The sequence below is a fragment of the Chinchilla lanigera genome, unplaced genomic scaffold, assembly GCF_000276665.1.
Source record: "Chinchilla lanigera isolate Chin_1 unplaced genomic scaffold, ChiLan1.0 scaffold00011, whole genome shotgun sequence".
In the NCBI taxonomy this organism is placed as follows: domain Eukaryota; kingdom Metazoa; phylum Chordata; class Mammalia; order Rodentia; family Chinchillidae; genus Chinchilla; species Chinchilla lanigera.
The window spans coordinates 3,735,976-3,750,973 of record NW_004955412.1 but is presented as its reverse complement, the minus strand read 5'-3'; the positions used below and the strand labels follow the sequence as shown (position 1 = coordinate 3,750,973).

Sequence of the window (14,998 nt, the reverse complement as noted above, 5' to 3'; positions counted from 1 at the left end):
TCTCAGCGAGGACAGGCAAATACATAACCGTGACAATCACTAGCTGGGTGGTGACAGAACCATCTTATCATAAGAGCTCAGTCTCCATCCAGAGCTACCCAGAGTTCACCATCTCTAGTTACTCACCCGGTACTACAATCCATATCAAGAAAACCATGCACATTCCACCCAGAGTGCTCCCCTCTCGGGGCGCCGTCTACACGCATGAACACATAGCAAAGCGAGCACAGCAACAGAGAAGGGGTCCTACTGTACCTGGTGAATGAGGCGGAGGAGAGCACATCAGAACAACCCCCTGGCCTTCCCTCACAGAGACTGCGCTTCTCGTCCGGCCACTAAAATTTCCCAGATCTGTCAACATAACACAGCATTCAGATGCAAGGCAGAAAGCAACTTAAAGAATTACCATTATTTCAAATCGTATTTAATTTTCTATCAGCCTCCTAGCAAGGTTTCGTTTTATTTATTTGGCAGGGGTAGGAGCGCCTCTCCAATGCATGTGTATCACCCAGTTTTAGATATCACAAGTTCAGTGAATGCACAGCAGTCATCCAAAGATTCGATTCCTTTATATTTACAGTGCATACAAGTTGCCAAAGGGGGGAAAAACCGAGATGGTACACCATTTTTAACACTAAGTATTATTTAATTTCTTAATAATGTCTCCTACTTATTGATCTTTCTTCCAATAAAACTCACCCACTCATAGTGAGAAAAGAAAAGAAGTGGTTAGTGGGAGTGCTGTCCAAGCTGCTATCTAGTTATTTTTCATGCTAAGAATAGTGTGCAAAAACCAAGAATGAATTCACCGAATTAGAGAGACTTACATGTTCTAACAGAGTACAAGGAGGACATGACATATTCTTTTTCTAAAAATACGAATGAGAAAGCCATGTTACTTTCACTTTATGGAAGCCTAAAATGGACTCTACACGTTAATTATACCTCATCCATTTTGATGAGTCTGGGAGTATTGCAGCTATGAAAGTACTTACATGAATGAAGGATTGTAGCATTGAATTCAACTGCCTACCCTTACATTGTTACATTTGCACAATTTGAAAAGATATTCTTAAAGAGAAGCTGGCCCAGCAGGAGATGATGTATGACTTTATATATGTTTCTGTGATTGCTCATTAATCTGCTCATAATTCAGGACATATGCCCTTTCCTTTCTCTTTGGCTAGCTTCATGAAAGGCAGGATTCTTGCAGATATTGAGTCCAATATTTTTATAAACAAACAATGTCCCAGAATTCCAGGTCTGCAAATTCATGTTCCATGGTGAAAAATGCTTCTTGAAAATATTTTGCTATTCCTTTCATTATGTGCTATTTTGAGATATTTTTTGAATCGTTTAATTATTTCATGCTAAAATAATAATGTTATAGCCTCAACTTTAATGTTTATTAATCTGACAAATGATGGGATAAATTAAGAAAATAAACTGGATGGCATAAGAAGGGGACAAATTCCCATTCTTAAATATCTTAAAAGGTATACCCTACATTATTGTTTTTGAGAGACTGGAAACAATTTACTTATTTGTTAAATTTATAATCAGTTCTTAAATGTAACCACACTCACGGGAGACAAACAGTAAAGACAGGGTATGAAATACATGTCAGAAAAGTAGTCATTGAGAAATGTTTTATGACTTTATAAATAATTCTACATTTCATGGTAAATAGATAAGCTTCTTACAAATTAGCCCACAAATGAGAACATCAGTTCTAACTCTTCTAGGGGGTTGGAGTGATGTTATTTAAAAACCCTACATTCTAATTTATATAGTAAAAATCAAGCTCGTTCATTTTATAATGTACGTGTTTCAAAAAGAGCACTCCTTTGATCTCTATTGCTAAACACTATGTTAGCCTCTTTTTTGCACTTTATAAGGAAAGGGTAATAAAACATATATAATTTTGAGTCTGAATCAAACAAACATATACGATGTTCAAATTCAAATTCATCAACATTGAATTTTAGGCTTTACCTATCCCAGGAGGTGATTACAACATGAAAATAAAAGATAGTTTTCTAGTTAGACTTCCATTGACTCCACTTTTAGAAATCCAACACAGGAATCATACACTGAGGTACTGTATCCTACAGGGCTTAGATAACTCTTTAGGGGTTAAATAGTTATGTGCTTCTGTTCCTCACTGAATTTACAAATTCTGGGAAGGTAATTAAATATTGATTTTAACTAAATGTCTTAAATCACTGCTAAAATATGTTTTAAGCATATTTATTATAAGTTTATATTATTCATATTATGACATTTCAAATGAACCCATTGTATTTAAAAGAGTGTTTTAATAGAAAGCAATCCCACATCACTATCCACTTCTGAGCCATTGAAGTAAAAACACTGCTTAGAAATTGTACATGCATTGAAAAGAAAATAGTGAAATAATTATGAACTGAATTGTGTTTAGAGATCATAATGACTCAAAAGATCACAGCAGCTATAATTGCTTTAGCTTGTATCAGCTGTTAATATAATGCAAGACTTGCTCATGGAATTCTCTGTCATTATTTCCTAGTACCTGTAACATCAAGATACAAGAATAAATGGGTATATTCCAATTAAAAGTAGACCTTCTTTCTTAAATAAAGCCATACAGAGAAATAACAGATGTTTACACTTTCATCAAGAGTATAGTTTTCTCACTTAATACCTTCCTGAAAAAAGTAAAGTGGTAACAGTATTCTACGTAAGGTAAATGTGGTCTTTGTGTCAGGCAAGATTTTAACTGATCTAAGGCAGAACGATTTATGTGAGAAATAGCTCGGTTGGTATGGAGATGGAATATAGATTAAGTAAAATGGGAACACACTGTCTGTCTGTATCTCATGGACAGAAAGCAGGTCCTTTGGAAAACAATCTTTAGGGACCTTAGAAATAGCTCAGTGGACACCAGGGCCAGGAAGGATCTGAGCCTTTAAGATGAGTAATTCAGTTTTGGAACTAGCAAGGTCTTTTTGTGTGATTTTTTTCCACTCTTATCCATTTTAAAATTAATGTTATTCTGTTATTGTCAGTTTGGAGTGTTTTCACTCAATGAAATTATTTCCTTAAACATTTTTCTATTTTGCTGCATCAAATAAAGCTGTATTCAAGTATTTGTTACAAATAGCCTATGAATGGCATATTCTATAAGCTTTTAAAATATTCTGTATTTCATAAAACTTCTCTGGTAAATCAGGTGAGCTTATTATAAGTTTCTCAAAAATACACTCTAATATATTAAGATAAGAATTGAATTAAGATACGGAGATATGGTGAGCTAAATCTGTGAGAAGTAATGACAACGTGTAATGGAATTCCGTCCCGTGTTCTCCCCTGGTTGTAAATAACAGGTCAGATGGGGAAGCTCTGGCTATGGCTTTCCATTCTTGTTCACATGTTATCAGACACGAATCATTCAGCATGGATTACACAGACAAACCAAAGCAGACCAACTTATGTTTGCCTCGAAGCAAACACTTTTAACCACATCATAAGTGAGAGTAAATTATAACTGCTTTTGGAAAAAGATAAATTGTGCACAGTATGTGATAAAAATGATTTTGATCATAGGGTTATTTTTTTGCATATTGTGTTACAAAAAGCTTGTGAACATTGCATGTAAATGTGTTTATCTGACGTGAACCCTGAACTTCTTTTGTCATTTGAATCAGTTTCTCCCTTCTACATTAGCAAGTACATAAATAATCTTTACTTGCTTACCTCTAAACTCAGAATTTTTAAATACATTTTGCCAAATCCAGGTCAATCTTTAGTTACTAAAGTCTCAGAAGATTATATACCTGAGTACTGGAGAAAAATGTATAGAACACAAACAAGAGAAAAAGCACTTTCTTTGTGAACATTACAGATCTACAGAGATGAGAAAGGGTGGCATTCGGTGAGACCACCAAGCTGCTCACGTCACTTCCTCTCACTCACAGAAATTTCACTCTCAAGTTTTCAGGCCTAAGTGCCTTCTTTATCTGTTTTACGTTTTGCAATGGTTCATTAAATGATTATTTCTTTGCTGACAACCATGACTTCTTACCCCACTTTATTCCCTTGGCACAAATTCAACCTTGATTAAAATGAAATTTCTGCCTAATTTGTCCTGAGTTGTGCAAGTGAGTATGGATAAATCTGTCGACTGTTTACGTACACTTGAGGAATATTTTTTTGTTTTTGTTTTTGTTTTAGTTTTTCTCCGGTACCGGGAACCAAACTCACGACCTTGCCCTTGCCAGGCAGGCGCTTTTGCCGCTGAGCTAAATCCCCAGCCCCCCTCAAGGAATATTACTTTGGAAGTGTCTACATGTCAAGATATTTTGCAAATCTTACAGGACTAGTTTTATTTTCCAAAATCACAGCACTGTGACTTGCCCTTGTCATTCCTCCCAACTCCAAGCAGCCTGGCCTGAAGAGAAACACCGCCCGCGGGGGGCGGCAGAGAAAATGAGGTGCACGCCTTGGACCTGAAACTCAAGGCCAGGCCAGCTGTTTGTGTTCCTTTCTAGACGCCCCCGAGAGCCTCACAAGGTAATAGACAGAGCTATGGGGAGCTGAGTTGGTTCCGGGCTGTGGCTGGCTATCACCACTGGGAGGTGAGGCCTGCTCAGAGGGGACTGGTCACAGCTTGTCTCAACCCCTGGCTCTCCCTTGACCCTCTCTGCTTCTTGGACACCATGCTGCGACCACCCGCCTCTTCCAGACAGTCCTCCCTTGGGGCCTGCTGACTCTGGCCTGAAACCACTACAGACTGTAAGCCAAAGTAAACCTCTCCTCCTTTCATTTGCAGATACTGAGGATAATGGAATGGAAAGTAACCCAGACACCCGCCTCTGTAAAACTCAGGGTTGGTCAAAGCACAACAGGGGTCCTCTGGAACTCCCTGAGGCCAGGCTGAGAAGACTCAGCCTCCACCACCCCTCCCTCCAATCTTGGTCTGTCAAGCAAGGAGAAAGGAACAAGCCTCCACCTTCCGAGGGGTGCGATGTGAAAGCTAGCGCAGGGCTTTGTCTGAGCTTCTATTGTCCAGCCTGCCACCAAGGAGCCCCAGCCTGTAGTAGAATCTGAAGGCCCCACTCACTGGCTAGAAATCACAGGTGGAGTCTCCAGATGGCTCCAGCAGCAGGCGGAGATCTGCGTACTTGTACGATAGATACAAATTTCCACTCTAACCCTTCCAGCCTTGGAACGAACTGGGATAAAGTCATCCTCCTCCCGAGAACGTATAGGCCGCTGCCGCTATGATACTCAAGTGGGACACAATTTATTACCAGCCTTGATGTCCAAGGGACTGCCTGTACCACCGGCCCCGTAACCTCAGTCAGCTCGGCCATTGCTAAGCCAGCGCTCAGAGACAGGACTCCAGAACTTGCTGTAGCATGATGTACGACGCTGCAGCGTGAAGACCCACGTTCTGGCCTACGTCAGAGCTTGATGCAAAGAAAGGCTCCACGCAGTCCAGCCTCAGCAGGACCTGGCCGCTGTGGGACAAAGGTGCGCCCCGTGAGCACCAGCCCAAGCGCTCATCAACATCCCAGCGTGGGCGGCAGTGTGGTGTGAGGCCCTGCTCACTGGGTTATGACTGGGAAGAGAGCACAAAGCTTTCTTCTTCAGTGGAAACGGGGCTAGTAAACCAAACACTGGGAGGACCACAAAAGCTCTCACCCCGAGACCTGCCTGCCCTGGCTGGTTGCAGCAGCCTGCGGCCCCGAGTCCAGTTCAGTGCAAGGCAGCCTGTAGCGGTGTGGGCCTTGGTCCCAGCCCTGCGATGTGCTGATCTTGGCGAGCTGTGGGGTCAGGTTGTAACACTGTCTGCCGGCTTCGGGTGCCGCAGGTACGACGTAAGAGCCCAGGGCTGGTTCAGGCATGGTGACTCTGCCCAGGTCTGAGCACAGCTGATAAATACGGATGAGGAGGTTAAGTCGTGCTGTGGACCCGAGGAGCGGCTGAAGGGCTCAGGCGTCTCTGTCTCTCTCTGTCTCTGTCGTCTCTGCACTCCTCTGGGGCTGAGCAATGTTTCCGTGCAGAATTGGTGACAAACTTGGGCCTGGGTTGCTCTCTAGTGCTAAAACACCGACAACACACGAGAGCAGACTGGCGCCCAATCTACACTGGGATCATGCAGCCCTGAAACAGGGGAGTGTGTCCTGCCCTGAGAGAACATGAGAAATGTATCCGGATATTCCGGAAAGGTGGGTCGGGAGGAGAGAGATCCTTCCACGTCTCCATCATGCTGAGCACCAGCAAACATCAAGACTTCTCAGGAAGCTGTGACCTCACTAGGGACTCAGAATAAGGTACCAGAGACTAACCAGGCAGCAATCACGGTGGGAAAAGTGTCAAACGGGGAATTTAAAACAGCTGTTTTAAGTAAACTCAATCCATTTGAAGACAGCCTATAGAAATGCTTCAATGTTCTCATAGACAAATGCAACCAAGAAGTGGAAACAAGAAAGCAAATTCTCATTGTGAAAAATGCTCAGCAAAGTTAAAAACTTGACAGAAGGCATCAACAGCAGGATAGAAAAATAATTAGTAAGCTCACACAGAAGCTATTTAAAATATAGCATTGGATAAGAAAGAAAAAAATGAAGAAATCTTATAGGAACTTTGGGACCATATTAAAGCATTATTTTTCTACCTCTGTAGAACACCCAAAGCAAGAATCCATTAATAACCCTAGCAGCCAGGTGCTGATATGTGACTTGAAGAACTGTAGCCTAAGTTGACTCTTTCATTTTCTGTGAACACATTCTGAATCACCACAGAGAAAATGTGAACGTAAAGATATAGTAACACAGCAAGTTTTGAGACGGGATTGAAGTGAAGGAGGAGATACAGTGAGAACAAGAGTGAATTTGCTGGTAATGGAAAAGCATGGGGGTTCTTTCAGTCACCTCGGAGGACCCGCCACGCTGTCAGGACTAGCTCGCCAAAAATGGAAGACGATAGAGCACCTAGTCTCTGCTTCCAGTTCATTAACTCAGTCACTCCTTTTAAAAATTAACAGAAATTAAAGCTACTCTATTTTCAGTACTTATCTGCACCAAGGTCAAAACATTGAAAAATAGTGAATTTGCCCTTCAGATTACTATTGTTTTCATTTTGCTTCTTAAAGACATTCTGAGGAATAGTATTTTTCCTTGTGCAATGATCATGGTATCTTCATTTTATAATTCTTCTTTATTAAAAATTAAAAATTTTTGCATTTTAATTTTTTCCAGAAATATATTTTCAAAAAATCCTTTTCACATTTAAAAATTGTTTTACCCTATATTTTTCTCATTTCAGTCTTCTATTGAATTGATCATAATTTCAAATCAATATTGTTATAACACAAGAAATTTTAAAGGTGTATCAATTTCCCCCCCTTAGTAGAAATACTACAGATATTCTTTTACTATGATATTCCAAATTAGAGAGAAGTAATGAAAATAGAAGTTTCACTACAAACTTGTATTTCACTAAAATGTTATCAATGTTAAAGTATGTAACTTTAATCCACTGACATTTAACATTTAGTAAGGAAATAAAATTTAAAGTATACATTTCTGGGCTATATGATGCCTGTAGATTTCTTACTGTTATTTTTTTATTCATACAAACTTAAAATACTAAATAATATAAAATAAATGTTCCATAATTTGTAATAAATTATTTCTCATACCTTGCCAGATTATCATGAAAATTTAAATAGTGGGTTTTTTGCCATTTTTCTCACAAAGGTTCACATCCTTTACATTTTGTGTTTTGATTAAATCCTTAGAGCCTTCCCTCTCACTTGCTCTGCCTGCAGCGCTGCTGCTCCTGGCCAGCGCACCTCGTGGCACGCACACACCTGCACACAAGTGCATGCTCTTACACACTCACCATATGGCATTTCGCACTTTGTACAAGTGTAGCTTAAATGTCACGTCCTTATTGTGGAGGAAACACCAACTCTCTCATGATATATGTGTAAGGGATATTTCTCTCTTTACCTTCGTTTTAAGTCTAAATAACTTTGCTCAATTACTTGCCAAATGACTGTCTGCCCCCAGTAAGATTCACAATTGCAGCACCACGTCTGTTATTTATTGCTGTATCCAATCAACTTTTACCCTTTTGTACTTTGTTTTACATTACTTTTAATTATATTTGCTCCATCTTTTTGTTGGGACTTTTTAAATGTATAATCTGTTTTGTGTTTTTGTATCAGGAAATATAAACATATATATGGAAAATTGTTAAAAGTTGCATCTTTGAATTTAACAGATTCATTCAATAGGTTTACATTTATTGTCTCGGTGACACACTTGATCTTACTTTTCACGTTATTTGTGATTTTTTGAAGCCTTCCTATTGAGTTCTTCTTTTGCTTCATTATAGAAAACATTTCTTTAACTTTGTCATAATATCACATGTCTGATGTGACTATCATAGACAAAATGAGGCAGATTGTTTAAATCCAAAAAGAAACTGAATGTGTAGATCTTACTGGGTTTATAATAGTCTGTACAGTTTCTCCACTGGGACTATATAGTTCAGGTGCAATATCCTCCCCCCCTCGGTCCACCTCTATGTTTTACCTTTTCTACCTACAGGAGATCCTACCTATAAACTGTCTACTTGAGGACAGGCAGAGAAAAGATTCAGCAACTGCACAGCAGTGCTGCCACCCTCCTGTTATGCTGTGGAGAAGGAGCAACACGTCTTCCGACATTTTGTGATGAGCAGGACCTTGCTACTTCACCAGGTAAAATCTATGCACCTTTAAATCCAAAAAGCACATTCGTTATTTTTCATATAAATGTCTCCCCACTTTGATAATGGATGTCCACATTTTAATAGCATTGGAGTTTGTGTTTTTATATGTATCTATTGCTATTTTAGTAGTAACATTAGGAAGAATTTTCAGGGAATAGCTAACAAAAAGTTATTTTTTACTGTTGTTTTTGTACACGAATGCTCAGTTTTCAAGAGTTATTGATCCCAGTGGTGTGAATTCATGCTTTTTCTGCTGCCAGTACTTGTCAAAATGTACTGGGGATTCTTTTTTCAGTTTCAGTTATATTTTTGCAGGTGTAAATACAAGGCTTCTAAAGAAAACAGTATAAAATTTGAAACTTTACAGTTCATTTTCTTTAGTTTCAGGTAAACCAAAGTTATTCACATAGCGTGCCTGGCTCTGGCAACTTCAAAGTCTTCTAGACTGAACAGACATTGACAACACTGAAATTAAACTCAGATACTTTGGTGATGGATGTGGCTGGTTCTGAAACCCGAGTCCTTTAGAAGATAAGAAAGACAGTTTGTCTTGGAAACAATGAGAAGTGTGCTGATGAAGGAAGCACTTTGAAATGTGAGATATACCACCAAGAGGACTATATCTTGACTCTCGGAAATCTTACATATCACACAGTAAGTGGGAGAGAGAAACGGTAGGTAAAACTGTCACTTTAGTAACGGTAGCAGAAAGAAGCGTCTTTATCTCACTTAATAACAGGGTGCCAGCGCCTGGCGTTAGGATGTCAGCTGCTCTCTTCTGGATAAAGCCCTGGCAAGGAAATGAGAGTAGATATACAGACTTCCAAAACAGAGAGGGACGCTATCTCTCCTGATTCTTAGTCCCAAATGATTAAACCTTGTAAGGCAATACATAGTTTAAAAAATCACATTATTTATGCTAGTCAAGCAGATTACCAAATTTTGTATGTGTGTTTACATACACATACACTCACACACACACGCACACATAGTTGGATAGCTCAACTTGGAGGAAAAGACAGAATGTTGCTAATTTTACTATTTTTTGTTTTTTTTTTATTTTAAAAAGAATAGAGAATAAAAGAACAATAGCAAAATACAAACGAAACAAAGCAAGGACATTAAAAGTGATACAGGGTTTCAAACCAAATGATAGGGATTAACAGCTAATTTTACCATTAAAGGACATACTAGTATACCGTCATTTAAGTGGGGACAATCAACTCAGACTATTATAAATCAAAAAGAATCTGATACATTTGCGTGTTTCTCTGTATGTCTTTATCATGACACTTTGCTAGAACAATGGACAATCAGCTTGTGAAAAATTCTTGCTCTTTAGTAGTTATCACTGTATTCTGTCTTTCTAGCACCTTTTCTACCATACAGTAGGTGCTCAATACATGTCTGTTGTATAAAGTAATATATTAATCCAATGCTATCAACAAGCAAAGTAAGCGCTATTGTTGGTAATTTTTTTAACTTACATTTCAGCCGTAGTGGACATAAGTTAAAATCTCTCTTGATATGGCCTGAATTCTCCAGTTATTGTTTGTTCATAATAGTAACCTCTTTTGAGGTTGTCAGATTTATTTAACTTAGAGTAAAATCAAGTTAAGAATATTTGCTACTTTTATATATTAAAAACTATCTTGATATAAATATATTTGTGGCAGAAAAGTGACACAGTGGCGTGTCATGCTTATACTGGAGATAAGGCCATGTAAACATGGGACTTCTCTACCTGCGAGGCATCTGAAGTCCAGATGCTTTCTTGGCAAAACTTTGCAGTCATTGATTTTCATATTCTTGTGTTTGGTTCTCACCAACACACAACCTTTGCCAAAACTGCCAGCTGCAAATTTTTCATTCTTCCCTTTGGGACAGTAAATCCCTACACTGTAATTTAGCACTCACATTGTTTTTGTTAAATAACTTCAAATTATAGAATAGTTTGAGGCTTATAGGGAATTTGAGAAGCTAGGAAAGAAAATTTTTGAAGATCCCACACCCAGATGCCTCTATGATTTTCTTACATTAGTAGATTTCATTGCAACTAATTAACTGGTGTCTATAAAGTTTGTTAATTAAATTCAGCAGTCTATTGTGACTTCTTCTGCTGTGATCTAATGTTCTTTCTATACTCTAAGTTCTCGTTTGGAAACCACATTACATTGCTGTCATGTTAGACTCGTTTGTGATGAGCTTGACAGCGTACGGGGGTACTGATGAGGTATTTTGCTGAATGTTCCTCAAATGGGATTCATCTGAGCTGATGTTCTCCCATGCTCTGGCTGTGGTTACACGTTTGGGGGAGGAGGATGGTGTAAGTAATGTGTTTCTTTGATCACAGAGCATCAAGGATACATATGATTCTCAGGATATGTGAACACTGATTTTGACCCCCTGATTGAGATAGTTTCTCAGGCCCCTCCTCTGTAGAAGTAATTATTTCTTCTTTCTCAGGACTGTGCTATTTGGCAGGAAGTCCCTAAATACAGCCCATGCTTATGCAGTGGGAAGTTTCACCCCACCTTCCTGACAGTGCATATCTTCATAAACTATTCAGAATTCTTTTTTTTTTTTTTTGAGTTATGACAATAAGTGTCAGGGAGATATGTTTCTTTCTTTTTAACTGAGATTTACTGTTTTATTTCATTAAGTTCTTAAAATACAATGATAAAAACAAGAAAAACAGTACAAAATTTCAAAACAAGATGATAGGAAATTAATAATGGTTATTATATTGCATGTTGTTATCTTCAAAGTAGTTGTTCAGATTACCAGATATAGGCATGCAAGATTGATCAAACAATATGAGAGCCAATCATTCCTTTCCATGAAATAATAGAAGTTAGTAGTGCAATTATCTTAGCTATTTTATATATATATATGTATATATATGTATGTATATTCCTTCTGTTGAGAATTCTTAACAAGAGATTGCTCCATTCTCACTCATGTAATTTTTCCAGTTACTTATCAATATGGACTTACATAGATTCTGTGTGTGGGGCTATAATCCAATATAGCTTTGTTGCTGATCATTTTGTTTTTTATCATTTGCAGTTTTCAGTGATGCTTCAACATTGCAAAATTTCTATATGTGCACATTAAGGGATGAACACACAATATATTATTTTCTGTCCATAAATGATGAAAAATAATATTTGGTTATGAAAGTCTACATCATGTGGAAGGCTAAGAATATGAAAGAATATATACGATTGTTATCTTTAGTTGTAGCGTTTGTGTTTGAAAAAATGAGTAAGTCCAAAATAGAATATAATTTGAAAAAATATTACTAAATGAGATATTACTTTTGGTTGCAAAAAGCAACCTCAGTATTATGTCAGAGGCATAAGAATGTCTAGTATTTTTTGCCAACATACCAAATAATATTTTGAATTTGATGAACATTTTTTGTTACCCTTAAATGCCTACTGTTCCATGTTTGAAATTCCCATAACGATGGAACGTAATAAAATTTTTTCTCTTCAAATTCTTGTTCATTGAATTTTTCTAGGTAACATATATGAATTTCATGCAAAAATTCAAAAATTGCAATCTTCAGCATAAATAAAAATTGCCAGAAATGGAAAATTGTGGAATGGAATATAACAACAGATTTCAAGAAGAGTATTTCAAATTCTATGTCAATATTTTACCAAACAGTGTATTTTTACTTTCATAATTATCTCTCTTTCTCTCTGTATACATCTACTTTGGAGGAAACAAAACAGTATACCAGGAATATATGCTAGCATCTCTAGTCTAAGTTTTTCCCTTTTTTAGGGTTCTAATAATGCAGGTTTTATTAATGCTTATATGTGTAGATTCAGAGCGCATGTCTTTGTCTGACTACAAGTTCCATTTTGCCTGTTTCCTATGCTTTTAAACGCACTCCTTCCTACTTTTGAAACCAGTTGATGAATACTCACAGTGACGACAGTGATAAAGATGATGATGACAGCTCATTATACCGAACGCTTATTTTGTCAATGACCATGCTAAACATTTCACAAAAGTTATCCTTTCAATAGCTCCATGATGTAGGTATCTCCCTCATTCAATACACTGTATACCTCAAAGTTATAGAAATTAAACTTGTCCTAGGTCACAATAATATACGACGTAGGTAGCATCCAATCTCAGGTCCACCTGACTCGAGTAATTCCTCATCACGGAGCGTTGTGGGTTTGGGGAGCACTAAAAATACCGTTTTATCAGACGCTTCCTTCCTTTACATCGTCTGACTTTTGCCTCGGGTTTTCTTTCCTGGGATGCTGCTCACTGTTCACAGCTTACTGCCAGGAATGAATCATAGTCCGAGTGTGATTCAGCTTCCGGTTTTGACATCGGAAGTAGAATTAGGCGGAGCTGGGGATTTAGTTCAGGGGCACAGCGCCTGCCCTGCAGGCGATCCCCGGTACCAGAAAAACAAACAAACAAACAAACAAACAAAAGTAGAACTAGGCATATTCCTGCTCCTCCTCATGATGCCCAGGTGTTTCCTCACTGGTACCCTGCCAACGGTCACCAGCACCTCAGGCTCATCAGGCAGCTCGCTGATCTTCTTAACAAGAGTCTGTGCTCTTGGGTGTCGTCTAAGTCAACATACTGTTACAGTAACATCAACACTTCAGCTTTTGAGGAAACAAGACAGTATACCAGGAATGCATGTCAACATCATCTCTAGACTTTTTTCTTTTTTAGGGCTCTAATAAAGCAGGTTTTATCAATGCTTATATGTATATATTCAGGTAACATTTCTTTGCCTACTGCAAATTCCATTTGAGTCATCTAAGTCAACATATCGTTAGAGTAACATCAACACTTCAACCTTTTCACAGTGTTAATGGAAAGTAAAAGAAAAACACTGCAAGTGTGCGACCCTCTTCTGTAGGGTTCTGGAAAATAGAGTGAGTATCTTAATGCTTAGCAAATAGATTCCTGGAATGACAGTGATATTTAACATGTGATGAGCAGGAATATGTACCAGGGACTGTCCTCAGAGCTTTATATGCATCACTGCCTTTAATCCTGAGAGGAGCCCAGCGAAATGCTAGGAATTGGGAAACTCGGGAAAAAATGCAGGCTGAGCCTTCAGAAAATAAATAACATTCCATAGGACACTCAGCTAGTGAGTTGCAGACCTCATAGCCCAGGAAAAGTTATTTTGCCATATCCTCAATCATTACATAATAATTCTTCGTTGGTGTAGTAACATTATTAAAGGGTTTATAAATCTCCATTCACATTTGGAGAACTACTGTACCCACTGATATTCATGAATGATTCTCCACATGGTCTCCTTAGCACAGACCACGTCAGTGGTTAAAACGGTGGTGGGGCCTTGGCAGCAGTACTGTCGAAGGTCCTGGCAAAAAGTAGGGGAGAGGGTGTGGAGGTGCGCGTCCACTTTATACAGACCTCTAAATAAACAGTATGTTTTAATCATACCAGGTGCAATCGAAATATATGCTCAATGTTTAAATAAAGATATTTATTCCTATAAAAGACACAGCGCCATTAACCCCTATCAAAACGCTCCCTTTGCATCAAGCACAGTTATGTCATCCTTCTTTCCACTTCCAGTGCAGTTCCGAAGTTCCTCTTTGTGTCCTCACGAAGCGAGGTCATAAACATGGCAAATACGGCCGTCCTCGCCATCAGGTGGAAACGCAGTTTCGCAGAAGCCTCGCTGTCTGCCCTCATCCACCACATCCACCAGTCGGGAAACGTGCGACTTCTGGGTCTTCTCCAGCATGATGACTGTGAAATGTGCAGGTGCTGAATCAGCTGAGGACATCAGACAGCCCTACAAGCCAACTAAAGCGGTCAGTAAACGACCTCCGGAAGTGTTGCTGAAAGTAGCAAGAATGATAGGATAAGTGTGTTCAAAACAAGAATGAGTATATTGAAGGGATTTACAGCAATGTATTTTACTGAAATAATCTAAAAATTTACCACAGGTTTTGTATCACTTTAATATTAATTAGTGTATTTGTATAATTCATGTAATAATGGAGTTATGAAAAATTTAACACATGTGAACCAATATTTATAGTTCAGCCTTTAATTTCTGTTCTTTCCTGTTTCCGTTGTTCCCTCTAGGAATTCCCTACATAAGGATTGTTGAGGCACAGGCTTTCCTTTCTCAAAGCTGTCCGCAGATTGGGACAGAAAGTACCGCAGCAGAGGAAAGCAGCAGCTCTTTCAGACTCCCGAG

The 14,998-nt window shown here is 38.5% G+C and overlaps 1 protein-coding gene across 1 annotated transcript in view; it reads right to left on the bottom strand.

Annotated features, from left to right (window-relative positions):
- Positions 1 to 14,998, bottom strand: part of Cntn5 (contactin 5) — a 1,017,390-nt gene that overhangs the window by 371,511 nt on the left and 630,881 nt on the right. The window contains exon 8 of the mRNA XM_005377960.1: positions 256 to 351. Within this exon, the coding sequence (XP_005378017.1) occupies positions 256 to 351 (96 nt within the window). The remainder of the gene's footprint in view (positions 1 to 255; positions 352 to 14,998) is intronic.